A 23,525-nucleotide genomic window follows, 5' to 3' on the forward strand; every position below is an offset into this window, starting at 1 on the left:
GGTTCCGGCCCTTGGGCCTGGTGCTCCTGTGGCCAGGCGGCTGCTCCCTGTTTCCTGCCCGTCTGTGAACACCAAGCGCCCCATCCCTGGGTCCCCAGGAACTCTGGGATGCTGCTTGCCTGCCTCCCGACGAGGCCAAAGGGCTTTTCCCTCCCAGTGCAGAGCCCGCCCCGCATACAAGAGGCTCAGGAGCATTTCTGGGCGAGCTCTCTGAGGGCTGCTGGTTACTGTGCCCTGTGCCTTCTCCTGCCCGGTCTGACTGACCTGTTCTCTGAGAAGAAGCCTGGAGAATGGATCTCGAGCTTACGCCTGTAGGTGTCAGGTTCATATGCAGGTAACCACCTTCTCTCCCTCTCTCCTCGGCCCATCAGCTCACCCGGCGGTTGCTGCCCATCAAAGAAGCGAAGCCGCGGTTGCAGAAGCTCTTCCGGGATTTCTGGCTCTATTCTGTGCTGATGGGATTTGCCGTGGAGGGGTCAGGTAGGGGACGTTTGCTGCCCCAGGGAGGACAGTGCAGAGGAAGGACCAAGATGCGAAAGGGCCCGACTAATGGTGCCTGTGCCCACGCACAAGACAGGCCCAGTGCGGCTGCCGCCTCCTCAGGGAACACTTCCCGAAGTCGTTTAGGGTTCTGGGAACACCACATACCTTAGGGAAACCTGCTCCCATTAGGAAACACACTCGTTTCTATGCCACATTTTTGGGACAGTGGCTCAACCAGAGGACCCACGACTCCAGAAGCTCAGCGTGGGCCCCGCCAGAGCTCTTCTCGAGCCAGGAGGCACCTCAGCCCATGCTCTCTTGCAGGACTCTGGCCAGAAGAGTGGTACGAGGGCGTCTGTGAAATAGCCACCAAGTCCCCCCTGCTCACCTTTCCCAGCAAAGAGCCCCTGCGGTCTGTCCTTCAGTACAACTCAGCCATGAAGAACGACACAGTCACCCCCGTACGGATGCCTGCCTGCCAAAGACGGGTGGTACCGGGCAGGGTTTCGGGAAGCCCTCTGGGACAGTGAGGGCCAGTCTTGCATGTCTGGTTCACGGGCACGGCCCCGGGGTTTGCATCTGGGGGAGCAGCCACGCCCTCCCGTGCCCAAGCAGTCCTGGCATTTGTCCCTAGGCCGAGCTGAGCGAGCTCCGTAGCACCATCATCAACCTGCTGGACCCGGCCCCCGAGGTGTCCGCCCTCATCAACAAGCTGGACTTCGCCATGTCCACCTACCTTCTGTCCGTTTACCGGCTGGAATACATGAGGTACGTGAGCTTCGCCACCCGTACCCCCGATTGAGCTGGTCTTACGCTTGTGTTCCTTCCAGGCTTGGGCTTTTCTCAGTTCCTCCTAACAAGTAAGCTGTCTTAGAAAAACCACCCCCAACCCCTTCTGCTCTTCTCCTGTGCTTGTCCTTCCTGATCACTGGATGCCACGTGTAGTAACACACCAGGGGTCTGACGCTGGTGCCACCTCCCCAAGGGAACAGGTTCTGAGCTGTCACCAGAGCTGCCACAAACTCAGTGCACTTGATGGGTTGGAGCCTCTGCCGGGAACCAGCCCTCTCTGAGACGCTCTAGGGCACCCCCCAGGCTGGTTCCAGGACCACATTGGAGGACAGACAGCAAATGGGAAGTGGGGGGCTGCTCCAAACAGTCCTCTGGGGCACCTGACACTCAGGACGCCTCTGCAACCACAGGGAGCTGACAGCTAGAAGCACTAACATGGATGGAGCACCGGCCCCACAGGCGCTGCACGAGCTCCATGCGCTGACAGGCCCCCCCAGCAAGCCCACAAGGTGGGCAGTGTACACCCTACTTCACAGGAGGGAACCAGGGCCCAGGCGCTCAAAGAAGCTGCCCAAGGTCACGGTCCCTGATTTGGCCTGAGACCGACATCGTCTCCAGGGCAGTGCCTGCTGCCTCCCTGTAAAGGGAGACTGGAAGCAGTAGCAGGACGTCCAGAGCCCAGCCGCCCACCCTGTGGACCCGCTGTGGGGGGCTGCAGGAGGACATTTGTTTAGGTAACAAGACAGGTGCAGTTAGATACAGAATAAGGTCTTTCTCAAACCACTTAAAACAGAAAGTATTGATTCTTAAAGCGAGGGATGTTTGGACAACGCCACTATTTTATTTAACCTTTATTTGGTGCCGCGAGACCCTCCGGTAGATTGGATCTTGCTTGGAAGCTTGACATATAAACCAGATGGAAGCTGTTTTGGGTGAGTGGGAGTGAGTCCTCCCACCCTCAGTCCTCTCCTCCCGGCAGTCCCAGAGTCCCCGCAGCCAAGGGAGCTTTGAATTTTCTTTTTTCGTTACACATTTTTTTTCAGTTGTATAAGTAATAGGAGAACATTATACAAAACCGTGGAAATAGTTGAGGGAAGAAACCCACTCTGCTCACTAGCACCATCCGTAGTGGTTAGTATCGTTCCTTCTGGTCTTTTTTTTTACAAAGAATATATTTTCACAGAAAAACCAAGCCAAACCAAAACAGCAAAAGCCTGGGTCTAATCCTGGCACGTGTAGCTCCAGGAGAGGCCTCTGGGCCCGCTCGGCCTCCAGCACCTGCCGGCAGGGCTGTGGGCTGTGTCCACTCCCCGGTGTGCCCCACGGTGACCCAGGGCTGTCGGGCAGGCTCTCTAGTTGGCGGGTGGTTCTGAGAGCCCAGCACTCGCCCGAAGCTGCCTGCCAGGTCCCCTGGACTCCTGTCAGCACCGAGAAGCAGCCCTGAAGCCTTTAGTCCAGAGCCTGGCTTAGATCCCAGCCACCAGTTATCAGGAGAGCTTTCAGACAACAGCACACATTCTCGCCATGTGCACGAGGGCACTGGAGAGTGTCTGCGCTTGAGCCCCCGGCGCCCGTGGAGCCTTAATCTGAGAGGGTGGGTGCGGACGTCATCCACGCGCACTGCTGAGCTCGCGCCTGGCCGTCTCAGTGGAGCCCCAGATGCCAAGCGCCCTGCACCGGGGCCCTGGTTCAAGCACATGCCTTCCTTTCCTTTCTCTTCCTTTTTTCCTCAAGGGTAGGGATATTGTTTTACTTGTAAAAATGTCCGTGGTGCGTAAAACAGAATAGAGAAGAAAAGCATTGGATGGTAGAAAAGATGCTAAGGAGGAGAAATGCACGTCTCCGTTTGCTGGCCCTGAGTCCAGAGAGGCCCCCTGTTGCCGTCCCTTAGCTTTCCCTTCTAGAAATCAGCCACGTGCTCATGCGTGTATCCCACCCGCACACAGCGGGATGTGGGATCATACCTGTTCACACCTGTCCCGCTGCACCTTGCCCTTTCCTCCCAGCCGGAAGTCTCGAATATTCTGTAGCAGCACAGAGAGCTGCCTCTCATTTTGGTGGCTGCCTGATGCGCCGTTGGCTGATGGACATGCAGCCGGTGCCATTAGGACCTTGTGCATGTGACCCTTAAAACCCCTGGCTTGCAGGGGGCGGCTGCCCTCACAGCCTCATCCACCCGGGCAGCATTCCATCTGCTGGGGGATCAGAGCTTCAGACTCACTCTGAGCTGTTCCCTGTAGGGTCCTGCGCTCGACAGATCCTGACCGCTTCCAGGTAATGTTCTGCTACTTTGAGGATAAAGCTATTCAGAAAGACAAGTCTGGTAAGTTGACTCCTGCGGGCTTCTCGTAATGAACTGAGATTTAATAGTGTAAAAAAGAATACTGCATCCTGTTTTCTGTCTGTGTCAAGAAAATAGTTTCATGAGGCTATGTACTACATTGGAAAGATCAGTATAAAACATTTGACTCTAAAACATATACATCTTTCTGGCTCTGCCTCTGCTGCCAGGGGCCCGAGAGTAGAAGCACTGATGCTCAGATGTGCTCCAGCCCCCAGGTTTCAGTCCCAGACACCGTCCTCTGCTGAGGGACCCTGGGCTCCTCGGACGGTCTGGATGGACCTGGGGCATCTTGTGGCCAGGGAGCAGTAGTGCTTCTCAGGCGTCTGAGGCAGGCTGAGAGGACTGAGAATCAGGCTGCAGGGGCTCCCAACTAACAGATTATCAGAATTCGAGCATGGATACAGTATTTCTATTATCTTGCTTAAAAGAAAGGCAAATATACTAGGACGTATATATCCAAATACATTAGAAGATTACATATATATTATGTATGATTATATATACGATATCATGATTTTGTTTCTCCCGCTAAAGTGTTTGTGAAGTAGGGACGTGTAGTTGTTTTTCTCATGCAATCAAGAAAGAGGGAGCAGCAAGAAAGAGCCGCATGGTCCAGGGAGAGGCGGGGCACATGTGTAAGGTCACACCTTGTCTCAGAGTGACCAGGTAGGAAGGGCGCCCAACAGGTGATGGGCAGAGACGTCCCACGAGCAGCCTGTTAGAGGCACTCGTTAGTGGAGAGCAGAGAGCTCGCTGGGGGGCATCCCTCTTCTTGCCATGGGGGCTCCACACCTCAGCAGGCCTGCTGCCCACAAGGAGACCCCACTCGCTACCACACGTTTCCAGCAGGCCAGGACCTGTGGGCCACATCTGATTTAAGACTGCATCCTTCTTTTCCGGGAAAGTTTCAGGATACAAAAGTCTGTGTGAAACATGAGGACTGACAAGTCCCAGGATGCAGTGTCCTCAGACCCTGGGCTCACAGGGCCTTGGCGTGACCAGTCCCAACAGGGCGATACTCCCAGGGAGACAGAAACAGAATTAACCTCTCTAGGGTATCAAAATGTGCCCATCACCAAAACCCTACTGAGGTGAACCTAAGATAAGAATAGGAATTAAAACATGAAGAGATATTAAAATTGAGGCAGCAAAGAAAAAAAATTAAATGCATAGTACTGGCACTGTTTACCAGTTTTAGTATAAGGACACGATAAATTGTAGCATCATTGTGTTGGTCTATGTGCTGATTTATAAGGTATTTAAAAATTGAAGAGACTGAAATATTAGACCTGTGCTTTAATTAAATGCTTAGAAGAATATGATGGAGTTTATAAATGTGTTTAAATATTTGATGAAATTTAGTATGCTCAATCCACAAATTTTTTAATGTATCTCATGTAATAATGCATTTATTCAGTAAATGGTATTAGCAATCATTTCAAGTATTCTCAGAATAAAAGTTTTTAAGAAACTAAACTAGTTCCTAAAATGTTAGGAAGAAATTATTCATGAAGTTATGTTATAGAATCTTTTTAAACAAATATTGTTTTTATTGATTGATTGCAAAAAGAATTAGCTTTTCAGATTCAATGAACAGTGTTTTACTATTCTTAAAGTCATTTTTTTGAATCATGCTTTCTGAAATTTCCTGGAGTCAATGGACACATACCTGCAGATATTCCCCAGTCTGAACAGATTATTCAATGGATTTACTCTTTTTTACACATTCTTCTAATTTACTCTCCAAGTGCCCTTGGATGGATGATTTTTTTTTTTTTTTTTTTACAAGCATCCTTGATTTGCTAGATCCACAAGGTCTGGTTGATTAACAGTGTGGGAAAATGTTTTGAGGAATGCTGAGTAATGATTCTAAGGTTAATAAATTTGGCATTGATACAGTTAGTGGTGAGGAGTCTTAGGACTTCCCTGGTGGCACAGTGGATAGGACTCCGAGCTCCCAGGGGGGAGGGGTTCGATGCAGGGGGCCCAGGTTCGACCCCTCGTCAGGGAACTAGATCCTGCATGCATGCCGCAACTAAGAGTTTGCATGGCGCAACTAAGGAGCCTGCCTGCTGCAACTAAGGAGCCTGTGAGCCACAACTAAGGAGCCCAACTGCTGCAACTAAGACCCGGCGCAACCAAATAAATAAATAAAAATGAATAAATTAAAAAAAAAAAAAGTAGTGAGGAGTCCTTCCCACGCCAGCACCATCAGCACACTGACGACTTGAGCAGCTTGTTCTTGCTAATGGAGAACTAATTCCCAGGTGTCTCGGGTACCATTTTTTTCTTCTGTTGAAAAATCAGTCCTTGGAGAAATCTTTTGAGAAATCACCTCAGGGACTGTGAGGTGCTGCTCCATGTGACCCTGCACAGCAGTCCAGAGGTTGGTTTGACTCCTGTGGGGCTGACGAGGAAGGACAGTGGGGGGCCCGGAAGCCCCCTCCGCTGGCAGCACAGGGATGGCCACCAACCGTCCTAGCTACACAAGGTGTGTCGTGGAGGAAACGTTGGTGTTTTCTCGCAGTTCTCTCGCCAACACTGTGGTTCTCCCGCTGTTGTTTTTAAAACTCTGCTCTACCCCATCAGCACTGACCACACCCAGTGCCCAGATCTTGGTGTCAGAACACTGTTCTCCAGTAGAAGGAACCCGGGCTCCGTGGAGGAATGGTGACTCTAGGGAGAGCTGGGGCAGGGAGAGTATAGGCTGAGCCCAGGGCACCTTGCAGGGCCAGAAAGTAAGGTCATGCCAAAACGAGGAGAAAGAGAGAAGGAGAAGGTGGGGAGGTGTGTTGCAGGGCCCAGGAGCCGACCAGAGGGAGCAGCCACACAAATGATGAGCATTCGTGAGTCCCTACTGACTAGACGGTTGAATAAATAAAACACGGGGAGGGACACGCCTTCAGGTGGAATTCCAGTTGCTAAAAGGAGAAAGAATGCGGAAGATAGAAAATGTCGACAAGAACCAGAGGGACAGCTGCCGCAGAACACACTGATAGATGGTTTCCAGGAGAAGTGGAGGGCTCTGCGCAGCTTGACGTGTACAGGTTCTCGGGAGCCGCTGCCCCCCACTCCCTGCCCCAGAGTGAGGGCTGGACCTGGGGACTCGCATCTGAGGGTAGAGGGAGCATTCAGGGCCAGCCCACCAGTGACGGGGGCACCGACTTCACCCTACCCCCATAAGATGCGACCAGGAGGGCATTTCATCTAAAATCCCACGAGCTTGGTCCAGGCATGAGCGATCATCACACACACCTTGATTGAGGGACACCCTACAAGATGCCTGTGCCCTTCAGAAGTGGGGAGGACAGAAAGACTGGAAAGCCTAAGGAATCAGCACAGACTACTGGGCTCAGAGCCGTGCTGAGCGGATGCCAAGGGGTGCCCTGGACTGGGTCCCGGGACAGAAAGGGGGCCATGGGGGAAATGCAAGTAAAGCTGAGAGTTTGGGGGACAGTGTTGTATCAGCGACAGATGAGACGGTGGTCCCCTCTGCTGATGCCCTGCCCTCCTGTTGCAGGGATGATGCAGTGCGTGATCGCCGTTGCCGACAAGGTGTTTGATGCCTTCCTGAACATGATGGCAGATAAAGTAAGCCTTGTTGGAGCGCCAGTGCACGCCTGCCAGGGCCGTGCGGGGCCTGCAACCTGTCTCTTCTGAATCCAGGCCAAGACCAAGGAGAACGAGGAGGAGCTGGAGCGCCATGCGCAGTTCTTGCTGGTGAACTTCAACCACATCCACAAGCGCATCCGGAGAGTGGCCGACAAGTACCTGTCCGGGCTGGTGGACAAGTGAGCTCGGTTTCCTTCTGGTGTTGTGCGTGTGTTCACGTGTGTGCACATGTGTGTGGATGTTTGTGTGCACACGTCTAGATTTGGGATGCAGGGAAGGGTCGACCTTGCATCATCAGTACAGAGAAAAGTGGACTCAGAGTCACAGCTCTCAAAGGGCGGGGCAGCCCCCACAGGATGTTGGCAAGTGAGGAGTCAGTGGTCTAACCCTCCCCTGTTCAGAGTGGTCGGTGCTACTTAGAGCACATCTCCTGACCGGGTGTCGTGTCCCTGTTCTTGGGATCCCACCCTCCCTGCTGCAGAGCTCTGGGCTCACTCTGGGATGCTCACAGCCATCCTAAGTGCCGTCTCCCGGCCCAGGGCCCGGCCAGAGGACCTGGTGGAATTAGTTTCTCCCAGGCCCTCGGTAGGAGGGGAGCTCACTCTGAGCTGGTTCCACCCTGGGCTTTCCTTGCTGTATTGAGAGGCACGGCAGGCTCGTGGAACAGGTCCTCCCAGGTGAGGGCCCTCATGGTGGGCTGGGCCAGCCTCAGTGCACTGCCATGCCAGGCCTGCCTGCAGCTCCCGCAGGCATCCCCGGAGCCTGCAGCAGACACCATGTGCCCATCCAGGTAGGGCCGGAGGGCGTGTCTGAGCCAGGCCACGGAGCCTGCAGCCTGCTTCCCTTGGCCCAGGGCCACCTGCTTTGAGCAGCGGGGGGGTTTCAGTGGTAAACACTGCAGTGCTACACAAGCCACAGTTGTGGAACTGCGGAAACGGCAGGCCAGCTATAAGTTACATGCAAATTTTCTATTGTGTGGAGGGTCGGCACCCCCAGCCCCCCATTGTTCGAGGGTCACCTGTCCTGCCATGTTCCACGTGAGGGTACAGGGGCCTTGGTTGAAAACAGGGAGGATCCCTGTGGGAAGCAGGGAGTGGTCTGGCCAGCGCATAACCAAGATGATGGGGCCGGGGGGGGTGCCGGGGCTGGGCAGCAGGAGGGGTGAGTGGCCTTAAGGAGCACAGCTCCTTGGACAGGTGGCTTCTGGGCCCTGAGAGGTGGCTCTGGGTGCAGATTCCCCCACTTGCTCTGGAGCGGGACGGTGCTGAAGACCATGCTGGACATCCTGCAGACCCTGTCGCTGTCACTGAACGCCGTGAGTACCCCGCCCACCCTTCTGAGCCTAGCTCATGCCACAAGCCGTGAATGGGGGGTTGGGGGGCTCCCATCACAGATGGGAGGGGTGGGGGAAGGGAGGGAGGTGCTGCGCAGGGACCTGCTTTGGAAGAGGGACCTGTGTTCTTTCAGGATATTCACAAGGACCAGCCTTACTACGACATTCCGGACGCCCCCTATCGCATTACCGTTCCCGACACCTGCGAAGCACGAGAGGTGGGCCGGGGGTTCGAACTTCAACACAAGGCTCTGGGGGACATGGTCCAGCCCTGTGTTCACTAAGCTCTGACAGCCCGGCGCACCCTCTTCCAGAGCATCGTCAAGGACTTCGCTGCGCGCTGTGCGATGATCCTGCAGGAGGCCATGAAGTGGGCGCCCACAGTCACCAAGTCTCACCTACAGGTACTTTCTTGAAATCATCAAAAAGCATCCTGGGGAGTTCCTTCCAGCCTTGCAGAGAGCTGTAGCCAGACAGCGTGCTGGAAATACCGACAGCACTGGTGTGAACTAGCAGACCAGGAACACTGGTCCAGGCCCAGGGTAATGGGACACCCTGTGGGGTGAGCATGCTGGTCAGGGGCCAGGAGGGCAGGTGTGGTGGGACTGGGGGGCAGGCCCAGGGGAGCCGACCGCTTATGGTAGGCAGGACTAGGGGTGCATGCAGGCTGGGTGAGAGTGGCATGGCCAGGAGCCTGGCAGGCCAGCAGGAACAGTGGCTGGCTCTGGCTCTGGCTCTGGTCCCAAGGGAGTGGCAGCCCGAGCGGAGCCATCTCTTCAGTGGATCAGGGCAGGCGAAGCCAGCCTTAGAGCCAGGGTTCCCTCCCCCACCTCACACGTGCTGCACAAGGCTTGCTTTTACCTTTAAAATAACACGGCGCTTCCCCGTCTCAGGAATACCTGAACAAACACCAGAACTGGGTGTCGGGGCTGTCGCAGCACACGGGGCTGGCCATGGCCACCGAGAGCATCCTTCAGTTTGCCAGCTACAACAAGCAGAACACCACCCTTGGGGTACGTGTGCCTCTGGGGAGCGGGGTCTCCAGCCGTGGGAGCCCTGCCCCCATATGGGGAGCTTGCGGTGTCTGTGGCAGACCCCAGGCTCGGGGGAGCTGCTCACCATGTTTCTGACGGAGGTCTAAGGTTGATCCTTTATCAGGATCAGGTCCACGCCGGACGAAGTGTCCTGCTGGACACGGTCAGCACGTTTTATGGTCACGCTGGCCTGGCCATCCATTGGACCGAGCTGCACTCCACGTCCTTGGCTTCGTCTCATTCTGCTCGAGGTTCATTTAGGGGCAGCACGTGCGCTGAGGGGTTCCCTCTGAACCAGATCAGAGATTTGCCTCAAAGCTGGTGGTTGGCAGCAGTGGCCTGTCCGGCAGTGGTGCGATTTGGCGTCTCCCAACCCTGGGGCCCAGTGCAGGGCCTCTGCGGTCCGTGGGAGCCCAGGTGGCCACGTGCACCTCTATGCTGCCTGCTCTGGGGTCAGGGGAGGCCAGGCGCCCAGGTGGGAAGGGAGCCGCCCCTTAGGCAGGCTGAGGATGCGGGCAGAGGCCAGCAGGGCTCGGTCCTGGTCCAAGGTGATGTTGCCTAAAAGATTTCGGGATTTTTCCACAGAAAAGTAGATTTAGGTTAGGTTTTTCCCTTTCCTGTTGCTCAGGAGGGAAGGACCCTTTTTATCTTGTGTTTTGATCGCTGGTTGTTGGGAGACCCCCGCCCTAGAGCCCCTGCCCTGCAGAAGGTGCAGCCTGTGGCCTGGCTGACCTCTCCGCCCAGAGGGGAGTGGGCTGGGGGCTGATTTGGGCACAGGAGCGGGGTCAGAGAGATGCAAGGGAGGGTCTGGCAGCTCTCAGTCCCTCAGGACTGTGCTCAGCCTGGCGAGAGGACCCCGTGTCCCCACTTCCTGGGGAGCAGGCCGAGGTCAGGGACAGTGAGTGGCAGAGCCAGTTTCCCACACATGCCTGCTCCAGGCCACTGTCTTCAAAAAATGTAATGCACTCTCAGGTCACCTTTTTAAAAATGAACCAGCTTAAAATTTTTATGAGAAAACTGTGTATTTTTTGTTTGTGGTCCAGTTTTACTGTTTATATCTTTTCCCCTGACCTTCTTTCCCCCCACCCCTACCACCCCAAAATAAAAAGTTGCCCAAAACCGCAGCATCTGAGGGTTGGTTGTCTCCAGTAGTGTCCGTGTATGACCACTGGCTGTGCTGGTGTGTAGGGAACAGAGCTGAAGGGACAGTGTGAGGTGGCCCTGGAGACACTGGGCGGGTCCAGCTGGAGGAGGGGCCTGGAGGGGTGGGCAGACTGGAGAGGCGAGGCCAAGGCAGGGGAAGTGGGGGCCGTGTGAGCCGAGGTCCCTTCCAAGTGTGGGCAGCCACACCAGTGGGGATGAAGTAGCTGGTCATGGAGCAAAGCTGTAGTCCCAGCTTCCTTCTGGAGATGTTTCAGAGTAAAATGTTTAAAACTCTGTTTTCCATGCGACCTGGCAGACCCCAGAGCGTGTTTAGAGGTGTTTCATTTTATTCACTTGCTATTGCTGGAGATTTTAATAACCCGGGTCTGAGCATGACAGCCTCACTGCACTGGGCTTTGGCCACGAGGGTGTGCAGTCACTGTCCCGTCTCTGCAGGCGACTCAGCTCACGGAGCGGCCAGCCTGCGTGAAGAAGGACTACTCCAACTTCATGGCATCCCTCAACCTGCGCAACCGCTACGCAGGCGAGGTAGCCGCCCGCCGGGTCGGGGCCCTCTAGCGTCCTCTCCTTCCTGGTGGGGGCGGGAGGTCTGTCTTGGGGGGAAGGTTTGGTTCTTGGAAGGAGTGGGAGCTCCTCTCTAGTCAAGTCTTGTGAATAAGAGAGCAACACCTTTCTTGGGAAAAAAAGTAATGTCCAACTCAAGAAGCACGTGGCTGATCTTGTTCAGCCCACGTGCAAGCAGCTCTGCTGTAGCTCAGTGTTGGATTCAGACATCAGGGCCGAGTCCCCGCCCTCGGGGACTGTCCAGAATGGTGGGAGCAGCACTTGTTTCTAGAGGAGGAGTTCCGGGGCACCATGCGCGGTGGCGGCAGCACCCAGACGAGCCTGTCACTCCGCGTGGGCAACGAAGCCCCGTGGTCCGGGTGACCAGGCCACATGTGCCTCCGCTGACCTTCCACAGGTGTATGGGATGATCCGCTTCTCAGACGCCACAGGCCAGACGTCTGACCTGAACAAAATGATGGTCCAGGAGCTGAAGGCAGCATTGGGCACGGGTGACCCTCAGCACTACACAGAGGCCATGTTCAAGCTGACGGCCATGCTCATCAGCAGCAAAGGTACCGCCCAGGCCCGGGCCACCTTGCTGTCCCAGGGAGCGAGTCCTGGCCACGCAGAGAGCCTGCGCTCCCCCGGGAGATCCCTGCGGCGTCACGCACAGGACTGGGGTGGGTGGGGCTGTAATTAAAAGGCCAGCGCTGTTCCGGCCGGTGCCAATTGTCCTGCTGACCCAGGGAGGATGTGGGTCGACCTGTCGGGGCCTCTGAACAGCATGCATTTGGTTCCAGACTGTGACCCGCAGCTCCTCCATCACCTGTGCTGGGGTCCCCTCCAGATGTTCAACGAGCACGGCATGGAGACGGCCCTGGCCTGCTGGGAGTGGCTGCTGGCTGGCAAGAATGGAGTGGAAGTGCCGGTAAGACGCCGGCTGCAGGCGGCTGCGGGGTGAGAGGTGGAGAGACAGTCCTGGCCCCTTGGATGACAAGCGTGGAGACCCCGGGAAAGCCCCTCACCCTACAGGGCCTCATATGTAAGCAAGACTGTGATATTAAAGCCTGCCCACAGGACTGTCACTGGAACCAGAGGGAGTGTGTTAAAGGACCCAGTGGTGCTTGAAGCTGTTATTTTTCTAAAGCTCGGCAGGGGGAGCCATTTCTCCACAAGTAGACACTTGTGTTTATCCACAGTGACCTGCGTCCTACCTGCCGACTCTGGGACAGCAGCCCTCCTGCTGGAGGGGGCCCACGGGGAGGGTCTGCACACCCTTTCAGCTGATGGGATGAACAACCTAAGAACAGATTTATTTTTCAAAGATCCCATTAATTTTCACAGTAATGGGATTTGACATGTTTTTTCTGAGTTTCTTAAGATAATGAGATAAGTGGTCAGAAGGAGTGTTCTGTGTTTTTTGCCCCTGAGGGTCAGCTGGATAATTTCCAAGGATGGAACTGGAGTGTTCCAGGCGTGGAGGTGGCCGGCCGTAGTCGTACCTCCTCACGGAGTTTGTGTCCAGCTCACGGTGGCGGGCGTCTGTGGAGGGGCCAAGTCGGTTGTGTGGGGAGCAGAGACACTGGCCCCTGCCCCTCAGGAGGGAAGTCGATTGGGTCTGGGCTCTCGCCTAGCTGGCTGTGCTGTCTTCAGGGTTCCAGGGCAGGTCCCTGCCTGTGTGTCGAGGGTGATGGCAAGGGGTCTGGGCAGAGTCTTTGTGAGGATGAGCCGACCTGGCCCACCTCACGGCAGCTGTTGTCACTGCAGGGCAGGGGCTCTTCAGTCACAGCTACGTCCCACTCCGTCAGGACCTGTGCGTGTATTGTCTTCATCTGTGTTCACTGCTGTGTGTGATACACGCCTTGTAACAGTGCTGTCTGTGTTGTCAAATGCTTTTCCTAAGCCTTATGGGTGTATCCAGACCGTTTCCCCGTCCTCACTTACCTGTGTAAGCCTGGGTCTGTAGTTCTCCTCAGCGCTTCCTGGGCTGCAGGTGGGGGGAGTGAACTTGCAGCCTAGTTCACCTTCATCTCGTGCTTTGGCTGTTCTTCCTGGGTCTGTGATCCTAAGTTGCCTTTGGCATGTTACACACATCTATCATCTGTTGGCTTGCATTGTTCCTGGGGAGAAATCCACAAATTATCATCCTTTCTCAGTATGTGCTATTGTTTGTTTTTCCTTTTAGCTATTCTTAGGGTTTTTTTATCTTTGATTTTTAATAGTTTGACTCTGTTGTGCTTGGGTGTGGTTTTCTGTGTATTTTATGTTGGGATTCCTTGAACTTCCTAAATCTAGAGATGTCAGGTTTTTCATCAGACTTGGAAAGTTTCAGGCCAGTATTTCATTAAATATATTTTTTACCTGGTTCGCCCCTTCTCACTTGGGTTCCAGGGATGCCTGTGGTGCAGATGTTGTGACGATGGCAGTGTCCGAGGGTCGTCAGCATTCTCTTGGGTTGTTTTCATTCTTTCTCTCGCTTTGGTCCATTTTCATTGGCCTCCTTCCAGTTCCCTAGTACTTCCTCCTGCCTTATTCATTCTGTTGTTAAACCTTTTTTTTTTTTTTTTGCGGTATCTGGGCCTCTCACTGTTGTGGCCTCTCCCGTTGCAGAGCACAGGCTCCGGACGCGCAGGCTCAGCGGCCATGGCTCACGGGCCCAGCCGCTTTGCGGCATGTGGGATCTTCCCGGACCAGGGCACGAACCCGTGTCCCCTGCGTCGGCAGGCGGACTCTCAACCACTGTGCCAGCAGGGAAGCCCGTTAAACCATTTTTAATGTATTTTATTTCAGATATCATAATCCTCAGATCTAGTATTTCAGTTTCTTTTTTATACTTTGTATTTCTTTTTTATACTTTGTATTTTTTTCCCGAGAATTTCTGTATCTTCACCTTTTCTTTCTATCTTTTCTGGTAAATCTCTAAACATATTTATGATAATTATTTGAAAATCCTTATCTGGTCGGTTAGTTCTAGCATCAGGGTCATCTGTGTTCAAGTTTGTGACTGTGGACCTGACACTGTGTTTAGAAAAACAGTGGAGACTGAGGGGCCCTGCTGCTTTATCTTCTCCTTGTGCCTGGTGGCTGAAGTGAAGGCCGCACCCCCGAGGGGCTCATCTTGGCAAGAAGGGTGGGTTCTTCCTGCTTTACATCACACCTTCACATCTTCCTTTTTTTTTTTTTTTCTCTAGTTGCGGTGAGCAGGGGCTACTCTTCGTTGAAGTGCGCGGGCTTCTCATTGCAGTGGCTTTTCTTGTTGTGGAGCATAGGCTCTAGGCACGCGGGCTTCAGTAGTTGTGGCATGCAGGCTCAGTAGTTGTGGCTCACAGGCTCTAAAGCACAGGCTCAGTAGTTGTGGCACACAGGCTTAGTTGCTCCGCAGTATGTGGGATGTTCCCAGACCAGGGATCAAACCTGTGTCCCCTGCATTGGCAGGTAGATTCTTAACCACTGAGCCACCAGGGAAGTCCCCAAGGAGGGGTTTTTATGCCAAGCAAATTGCTACGTCATTTGGGGTCTGTCAGACTCCAGTCTGTCCCCTCCCTCTGCCATCATCAGTAGCTTGGCTGGCTTGAGGTTTCGGCCTTGGCAGGTCCGTCCACCACTTGTGCCAGACCTAGTGCTGGCCCCGGGCTGTTGGGCTCATCCTTCCCAGGGAAATGTGATCTCTTTCTGGAAAGCAGCTCTTGGCAGCTCTTCACCTGCCCTCCTCAACAGCCCGACAGCTATGTGTGGGTTTGGTGTCACCAGGCTCTTGCTGTTGGCTCAGGGCTGAAGGCTGTCTGTCTCCCTGCTCCTGGCCTCTGCAACGATCTGCTGTCCAGGCCCAGCTATGCTCCACACCCCGAAGTGGGGGCCGTTCCCCTATATTTCTATGTCTTTAGTATCATTGCACCCTGGTTTTTCATTTTTTTTATTATCTGCCAATGTTTGCTGGTTATGGAGCAGTTGGAAGGTATGAGCACAAAGAAGGAAACAAAAATCGTTCGTAGCCCCAACTCAGAGGCGGGTGCTGCTGGAGTCTTTTGCATTCGTGGGGAGATAAAGCCCGAGCAATCTTATTGGTCTCATATAGCACAAGGGTCTGGGCCTTCGTTCCACTGAGACAGGAAAGAATTCTGGTCCCCTGGTTCTGTAACCCGTAACAAGAGCACAGGCCCAGACTGGCCCCCACCGTCCGGCAGTCTGTAAACGCCCAGACAAAATCCTCATGGCCCTCTCGGCCCCCCGACACTCCACGGCGAGCCTTAGTGAATCCTGTCAGGTCTACCTTTTATCTTTAAAGCATCTTCAGAATCTGACCACCTCCCAGCAGCCCGGCCCAGCCCCTGTCTCTCCCCTGCACTTGGAGACAACCCAGCCCCTGCTTTCCCCCCAGACCCCTCCACCTTCTCTACACAGAGGAACCAGGAAAATGGATCAGATCAGGACCCTCCCACGCCCGGACCTGTCCATGCTGCTTGTGCTCACGCAGAGCAGAGGTGGACGGTGTCTGACCAGCAAGGCCCCTCTGCCCCCTGTTGCCGCCACAGGCACCCTGCAATCCCTGCTGTCCCGGCCCCGGTGGGCTCCTGCTTTAGACTGCGGGTGCCACTCCCTCCCCGGCAGTGCTGTCCTCAAACAGGTTTTCTCCAGGGCTGGTCTGAGCTGTGTCCTCCACCTGGGGTCTCCCCAGCCGCCCTGCCTGAAATGCCGCCACGCCGTCCCCACTTCCCTTCACAGCTGTTTGCCCCCAGCGGAGAGCGCCGTGCAGTCTGTAGGCTGCTTCTACTCAGCCTGGACCTGAGTTGTGTTTGTTCACACTCATGCCCCGAGCCTGGAAGGCAGGCCCTGGCCAAGGTGGTGACCAGGACGGGGGTACAAATGGTGGGCAGGCAACCTGGTGGGCTGCTCCCTTACCCTCCACCCTGCAACACGTTTGGCTGCAGGGGCGACCGCCGGGAGTCCATCCTTGTGTCATGGATGGGCTTCTGTCTGCGCTGGACTCTGTCCTCACCTCATGGCCTCCAGATGGCTTCTGTGCCTGCAGGCAGGGAGGAGGGCAGAGGCGAGCATCACCTCCCTGCCTTCTTCCTCAGGGCTGCCCCGACTCCCACTGCTCACTCCTGCTAACGAGTGGGCGAGGGGACCTGAGACTGGCTGCCTGGCGCCCTGAGCAGCCATGGAATGGGAGGAGGGATGGGGTCCCCGTGTCCCCGCAGGGGCTCTGGATGCCCTGGAAGGAGCCGCTGGCTGTTGTCAGGCCACAGAGGCTGCTCCCCTGCGAACCCCTCACCCAGGCTGGTGGGGTCACAGGCTCCACGCGGCCCCCACAGTTCTTCCCTGAGCCTGGTTAGCGGCATAAAGGTGTCGTGTGGGGTCCATGGGGGTGGAGAGGAGGAACTGGGTTCTGGAGCCCACCACGCCCCTGCCACTGCCAGCCCAGAGGCCCTGAGCAGGCGGCCTCCCCTGCGTGGTTTCCAGGCAGTGCTGTCACAGGTGGGCTGCACCACAAAGCAGGACACCTCCTGGCTATGGTCCAGGAGGGGCTTCTGGTGAAAAAAGGCTGGAAAGTGGGATCATGGGGAGATCTTAGTGATTTTTTTTTTTCATACCTTCCTCGGTTTTCTAAATTTTGTTCAGTGAGCATATATTCCTTTTATGATTAAAAAAACAAAACAGGGGGCTTCCCTGGTGGCGCAGTGGTAGAGAGTCCGCCTGCCGATGCAGGGGACACGGGTTCGTGACCCGGTCCGGGAGGAGGCTGGGCCCGTGAGCCATGGCCGCTGAGCCTGCGCGTCCGGAGCCTGTGCTCTGCAACGGGAGAGGCCACAACAGTGAGAGGCCCACGTACCGCAAAAAAACCCTCAAAAAACCAGCAAGCCTTTTTCTGCGCCCCACGGAGGGGCTAACACCTGCATTCTTGCAGTTCATGCGGGAGATGGCGGGGGCCTGGCAGATGACAGTGGAGCAGAAGTTCGGCCTGTTTTCTGCGGAGATAAAGGAAGCAGACCCCTTGGCTGCGTCGGAAGCCAGTCAGCCCAAACCCTGTGCCCCCGAGGTGACCCCTCACTGCATCTGGATCGATGTACGTGCCCCCGTCTCCCCTGTGCTCCACCCACTCTTCCCCGGGGTCAGGACTCCAGGTTGAAGACTGCCCCACCTCGGGGGTAGCTGGCCCATCTCGCTCCCCACGCCCCGCCGGTCTCGTCCCTTTGCCCCGCAGACCCCACCTGCCCTCCTGTGGGCCTGAGCCCCTCCTTGGCAGGCAGTGGTGGCTCGAGGGTGGGCGGCCACCTGGCCCTGCCAGCAACATGGCCCCACCAGCAGCGTATCCCTTTCCGTCCAGTTCCTGGTGCAGCGGTTCGAGATTGCCAAGTACTGCAGCTCTGACCAGGTGGAGATCTTCTCCAGCCTACTGCAGCGGTCCATGTCTCTGAGCATTGGGGGCACTGCGGGGAGCATGAACCGGCATGTGGCGGCCATCGGGCCCCGCTTCAAGTAAGAGCTCACCTCAGGGCCTGCTCCCCCGGGTTTCCTGTGGTTGGTCACTTGTTCACCAGAAACTGACCGAGTCCCCAGTACATGCAGGGCCCCTGGGAAAGGCATCCGCACATGATGGCCGAGGCCACCATGCCCTCTCGGGGCTGAGGACATGGGGCAGCGTGCTGTCCACAGCAGGGAAGTGTGCAGGAGGTGCTTCATGTGGGGACCCGGCCAGCCAAACACTGGGGGTGAGCAGCAGCAAAAGGATTCTGGTGACACACTGGAGAGGGAAAAACGGCCAGCTGTGTGGCAGAGCCTGGTGTGACAGCTCAGGCCCATTACCCTCTGAGGCCGATTGTGCCAATTGCACACCAAGCCCTGTGCAAAACCAGCAACACCGGGGGAGGGCACACACCCCAATAGGCAGCATGTGGCCCAGTGGGCCTCAAACCAGGTGTGGTGGTCTGGGGCGCTGTGTACACAGCAGGAGGGCCTGGCCTGGCATGGGGAGGGCTCTTGACTGGGCCTGCAGATACCTGGGGGGTCAGATGGAAGGAGGGTGAGGGGCCCCTGCAGGTGGGCACCACTCCCTCTACCTGTTCCCCTCCCTGAGCTCTTGACTCATGTTCCTGAAGCCCACTGGGCATGCCCTCGGGCCGTGCTTCTCAAACCAGTACCCAAGGGCTAGTTTTCTTTTTCCCTAATTTTCAGTCTGTGTGGACCTATACTTTTACAAATTGCAACGAGAATGGGTTAGTAGGAGAGGATCCATGCTGGACCGTCCCAGCCATGGGAAGTGGCCATGGAGACGAGCAGGAGGGCTGCCCATTCCTGACCAGCGCGTCTGCAGATGCCTGCAGGGCAGCCCTGATCTTGCAGAATCCAAGCAGATTGTTCTTAGAACCTGAGTTCTACCTTCGTAGTCCCCGTAGGTGATGGTACCTCAGGGAGTGGTTTGCAGTTTGTGGGACCAAAGCTTCTGGCCGAGGGGCAGAGTCACACACACGTTGTTTTCCCCCCAACAAAAGTGAAGGTTTAAAAATCCTTTCGTAAGGCATCAGGGTACAGTAATCCGAGACAGGTGACCACCTGCCCGATCCACAGCCCTGGCGGGAGGGCTCTGCCGCCTGCAGGTGGGCCCTGAGCTCAGGGAGAGGTTTGCAGGAGGCGCCACTCGCTGACCGGGGCCCTCTTGCAGGCTGCTGACCCTCGGCCTGACCCTCCTGCACGCGGACGTGCTTCCCAATGCGACCATCCGCAACGTGCTCCGCGAGAAGATCTACTCCACTGCCTTCGACTACTTCAGGTGCTGCCCCCACCCCACCCCCAGCCCCCAGGCCTGGGTCACTCGGCCTGCTGGGTGCCGACCCCCGGCTTAGTGGCCCGACTTCTCATTAGGAGGCTGCGCGCCCCACCTTGCCGCGCTTCCTGACTCCTAGACCCTGGCACTCACCCTCGTCCCTGGCTGTTTGCAGTTGTCCCCCAAAGTTCCCTACGCAGGGAGAGAAGAGGCTGCGTGAGGACATAAGCATAATGATTAAGTTCTGGACCGCCATGTTCTCAGATAAGAAGTACCTGACCGCCAGCCAGCTCGTTCCCCCAGGTGAGCCCCAGCCTCAGCTGTGCTGCATGGTCACCAGAGGCCCATGCCTGCCCGGTCACCTCTTCTCTGGCCGCTGCTGGGGAGCGGGAAGGAGGGCAGGGTCTCCAAGCAGACAGGCAGACACCCCCCGGTGTAACTTCCCAGCGCGGGGCCGTTCTCAGGGGCCCCCTGCATGCCCGACAGTCTGTATTGGACTACAGCCTATGTGCTGGGAGGGATAGGGCACGGTCCATTGTCACCTGGTGGGGCCAGTCTTACCGGCAGGTGACTCCAACATGGGGGGTTGTGGGAACGTCCCCTGATTCCAGGCACTTGCCCTGCAGCAGTTGGGGACCAGGGGCAGTTTTCTGGAAGAGGTGACGTGTGAGCTGCATCTTGGAGCATGGAGGGTGGACGGGGTCAGGGAAAGGCGCTGAAGTGGGAGCCAGCAGCCGCCCCACAGGAGGAAGCCCTGCTCTTGTTTCTCTGAAGCATGTAGCTGGTCACGCGCCCAGGCTGGGGGAGGCGCGTGTCTCTGCAGGCAGACCCACATGGACAGCCTGGCCGCCACGAAAGGGAAAAGCAGGCACAGTGATTGTAAGCAGCTCTTGGCTCCACTCAGAGCAGGGCAGGCAGCCCTGCCATCTGTCCCCACGGGTCCCCGAGTCATCGCCATGTAGGAGGACACTGGGAGGTCAGTGCCATAATTGATCAAGGCGGCTCCTCGATTTGCTTTGCTTTGGGCGCAGGGGAACATAACACACTTTAGAAAACTTCCATCTGCAGTGGTTCATGAGGAACTTTGCAGACGCCTGGTTCGTCCAGGGAAGCCGTCACCGGCCGTCTCCCCCACCTGCTCCCCCACAGCTGCTTTGTCTGTGGTGAAGGTCCAGACACCTCTTTTTAGAATGCTGTGTCTGCCCACAGATAACCAGGACACCCGGAGCAATCTGGACATAGCGGTTGGCTCGCGCCAGCAGGCTACACAGGGCTGGATCAACACCTACCCGCTGTCTAGCGGCATGTCCACCATCTCCAAGAAGTCAGGTCGGTGGGGCTTTGCTGCCGGGTCCCTTGGGTCCTCAGGGTCATAGAGCAGCTCCAAGGGACACTCTGTGCCCTCCCCACCCCCATCCCCAGGCATGTCCAAGAAGACCAACCGGGGCTCCCAGCTGCACAAGTACTACATGAAGCGCCGGACGCTGCTGCTGTCCCTGCTGGTGAGGCCCGTGCGCCATGCCTGCAGCGCTGGGGTGGGGGAGGGGCGCAGCCATGCAGAGGCACATCTGTGTCTGTGTCCCTCACCAGGCCACTGAGATCGAGCGTCTCATCACGTGGTACAACCCACTGTCAGCCCCAGAGCTAGAGCTGGACCAGGCTGGAGAGAGCAGCGTGGCCAACTGGAGGTCCAAGTACATCAGCCTGAGCGAGAAGCAGTGGAAGGACAATGTGAACCTCGCCTGGAACATCTCTCCTCATCTGGCCGTGCAACTGCCAGCCAGGTGGGCTGCCTGAGAGGCCGTGCCGGAGGTCCAGCACAAGGCACCTGGCGGGGGGAGGGCACGTGTCACAGCCAAGGACTGTAAGGGAAGAGCCATCGTAGCCCTAGATGCTCCCCAGTCCTGTACAGTGGTAGGGTCTGTCCTGCCAGGGGCCCAGCACCCCGGAGCCCGAGGAGATAACATCAGGGCACCCCAGGGCCTCACCTTGTTTGATGAGGAAAGGAAACACCTGTGGTTACTCTGGGAGGTAGGCCTGGGGGGTCTGGGTTGGTTCCTGGGTGGCATCTTCAGGCAGCAGGCTACTCAGAGGGGCGGCTGGCAACCGAGTGTCCTGTGAGCTGTCCTGAGGCAGCTCTTAACAGGGACAGGACTCAGGCTGGTAGGTGCTGAGAGGGGCTTCCCAGGCCCCCTGTGCTGAATCCCAGTAGACTCCATGTGCCTGCGTGCAGGGTGGGCCTTTCTTCCCCGGAGCCCATGGTGCATACTTACTGCTTCCTTCTTCGGGTCCTAAGTCCTCCTCAGGACAGGATCGCAGCCTGACGGTATTTAGGCAGCAGCTGCCTGCCTTAGCCTTGGGCGGTCACACCTGAACACTTTGCACCCACCCTCCCACCTGCTAGCTTGCCTTCTGGCCCACGGGTGCCACAACGTGGATGGGTGCTTTGGGGGCCAGGCCAAGGGAGGTGTCCTTGGAAGGATCATTCCTGCTCCAAGGAGTTCTGCCCTTGGGTCACAGCCGGTCACAGTAAACACCATGTCAGTAGCCACAGTGCTCAGATGTCACTGGGTGTTGGTCCACATCACTTAGTCCAGGGCTCCCCCAGCCCCCGTCTTCAATGTCTGCCACCCACACCCTCTTTGCCTGCAGGTTCAAAAACACAGAAGCTATCGGCAATGAGGTGACCCGTCTGGTTCGCTTGGACCCAGGAGCCGTTAGTGACATCCCCGAAGCCATCAAGGTAGCATGGCGGGTAGCGTGCCAAGGCCTGGTCCTAAGTGCACAGAAACAAAACTGCCTCCAGGGATGCCTGGAGGCGAGGAACACAACCAAAACCCACTGACCTCAGTGGTACCACGATTTTTCTGATCTTTTGTGTTATCCACTCTTCGGATGAAACATTTACTGTGTTTACAGTAGAAAAACGTTGAGTGTATTTCACCCTGGTTGAAGTTGTGCTGTTGTATGTAATGTGTCAGAAGCTGTTATAAATGCCTTGCAGTTTTCACTCCTTGGGGCCATCCCTGTGACTCCCTTCTTCCTCCCCAGTTCCTGGTCACCTGGCACACCATCGACGCCGATGCCCCCGAGCTCAGCCACGTGCTGTGCTGGGCACCCGCAGACCCACCCACAGGCCTGTCCTACTTCTCCAGCATGTACCCGCCGCACCCACTCACGGCGCAGTACGGGGTCAAAGTCCTACGGTCCTTCCCGCCGGTGAGCCCATCTGCTGGGTCGACCTCGGGGGGCTGCCCAGCCCCACGGGGGGACAGAGGGCAGGCCTGATTGAGGGTGAGGACGTGTCCTGGGGGTGGAGTGACAGCAGGGCCAGTCCAGGTGGGGTGGGGCCCTGGGACCCCTGTCCTGCCTGGTGCTCTCACCCCTTCCTGAGTCATGACTGCTCCTCCCCCACCACACAGGATGCGATCCTGTTCTACATCCCCCAGATTGTGCAGGCCCTCAGGTATGACAAGGTAAGGCATGCAGCACAGGCCGACCAGCCTGGAGGGCCGGGCGGGCAGCGGGACGGAGCCCAGGAGCAGGGCCACTGAGCTGGGACCTGGGCCCGAGGTCTCTCACCCCCATGTGGTCATCCAGCACCCGAGGCCCAGTCCTGCTGTGCTGGGTGAACAGGTTCTGGAAACATTGCCGGCTGCTTCTTCAGGGTGGGTGACCTGGCCTGGGACCCGTACCTGCTGGATGGGGGTCTCAGCAGGTCCCCTAGCTCCCAAATCCAGCTCCCCGTCTCCTGGGGGGAGTGGCCAAGGGGTTGGAGGAGACAGCATGTGTATTAGTGAGCTCAGGCCACCCTGGCAAAGTACACAGACTCGGGGCTTAAACTACAGGGAGCTCGTTCCACACAGTCTGGAGGCTGGACATCTGAGATCCAGGTGTCAGCAGGGCTGGTTTGCCCAAGGCCCTCTCCTTGCCGTGTAGACGGCGGCTTCTCCCTGTATCCCCACATGGCTGTCCATTTGTCTGTGTCCTAATCTCTTCTTATAAGGATACAAGTCAGATCGGATCAGGGCCCCCTACTGATCTCATGTAACGTCATCAGTTCTTTAAAGGCCTATATCCAAATACAGTCACATTCTGTGTGTGGGGGGGGACTTCAACATATGAATGGGGGGTGGGGGTGGATAATTCAGCCTTAACAGTGTACATGCACATAGGGGCCTGGCAAAGGGCCTGGCCAGAAAACACCCACGGGGTGACCACAGCCCGGAGCCCTCACCACCCGCGCTTCATCACAGTGCCACACCCAAGCCTGCGTCTGAGGGCAACAGCGTCTACCCCTCCTGCTCCTGCCCATACACCCCCCTGCCCTGGGCCCACAGGGCCCCAGGACACCCCATGCCCTGGCCAAGCCTGGAGACCCTGCACTGGAGGTTGCACATTCATGGTTCATCTTTAGATCTAGTTGCTGGGTTAGAATTGGGTTATTTGAAG

General features: G+C 56.6%; 1 protein-coding gene across 5 annotated transcripts in view; it reads left to right on the forward strand.

Annotated features, from left to right (window-relative positions):
- The window catches only part of PI4KA (phosphatidylinositol 4-kinase alpha), a 94,989-nt gene that overhangs the window by 62,253 nt on the left and 9,211 nt on the right, over positions 1–23,525 (forward strand). For all 5 annotated transcript variants that reach the window (XR_009566541.1, XM_060311176.1, XM_030836312.2 and 2 more), the window contains 23 exons: positions 372–480; positions 808–944; positions 1,118–1,251; positions 3,516–3,598; positions 7,140–7,210; positions 7,286–7,410; positions 8,465–8,546; positions 8,699–8,782; positions 8,879–8,968; positions 9,458–9,577; positions 11,198–11,290; positions 11,724–11,880; positions 12,109–12,236; positions 17,217–17,375; positions 17,637–17,788; positions 18,972–19,079; positions 19,249–19,376; positions 20,283–20,402; positions 20,496–20,575; positions 20,664–20,857; positions 21,726–21,816; positions 22,125–22,292; positions 22,496–22,549. Coding sequence is in view for 4 of the 5 variants with exons in the window: in XM_060311176.1 (XP_060167159.1) it covers positions 372–480; positions 808–944; positions 1,118–1,251; positions 3,516–3,598; positions 7,140–7,210; positions 7,286–7,410; positions 8,465–8,546; positions 8,699–8,782; positions 8,879–8,968; positions 9,458–9,577; positions 11,198–11,290; positions 11,724–11,880; positions 12,109–12,236; positions 17,217–17,375; positions 17,637–17,788; positions 18,972–19,079; positions 19,249–19,376; positions 20,283–20,402; positions 20,496–20,575; positions 20,664–20,857; positions 21,726–21,816; positions 22,125–22,292; positions 22,496–22,549 (2,667 nt within the window). In the remaining variant the exon portion in view is untranslated. The remainder of the gene's footprint in view (positions 1–371; positions 481–807; positions 945–1,117; positions 1,252–3,515; positions 3,599–7,139; positions 7,211–7,285; positions 7,411–8,464; positions 8,547–8,698; positions 8,783–8,878; positions 8,969–9,457; positions 9,578–11,197; positions 11,291–11,723; positions 11,881–12,108; positions 12,237–17,216; positions 17,376–17,636; positions 17,789–18,971; positions 19,080–19,248; positions 19,377–20,282; positions 20,403–20,495; positions 20,576–20,663; positions 20,858–21,725; positions 21,817–22,124; positions 22,293–22,495; positions 22,550–23,525) is intronic.

Source organism: Globicephala melas, chromosome 13, assembly GCF_963455315.2.
Source record: "Globicephala melas chromosome 13, mGloMel1.2, whole genome shotgun sequence".
Classification (NCBI taxonomy): domain Eukaryota; kingdom Metazoa; phylum Chordata; class Mammalia; order Artiodactyla; family Delphinidae; genus Globicephala; species Globicephala melas.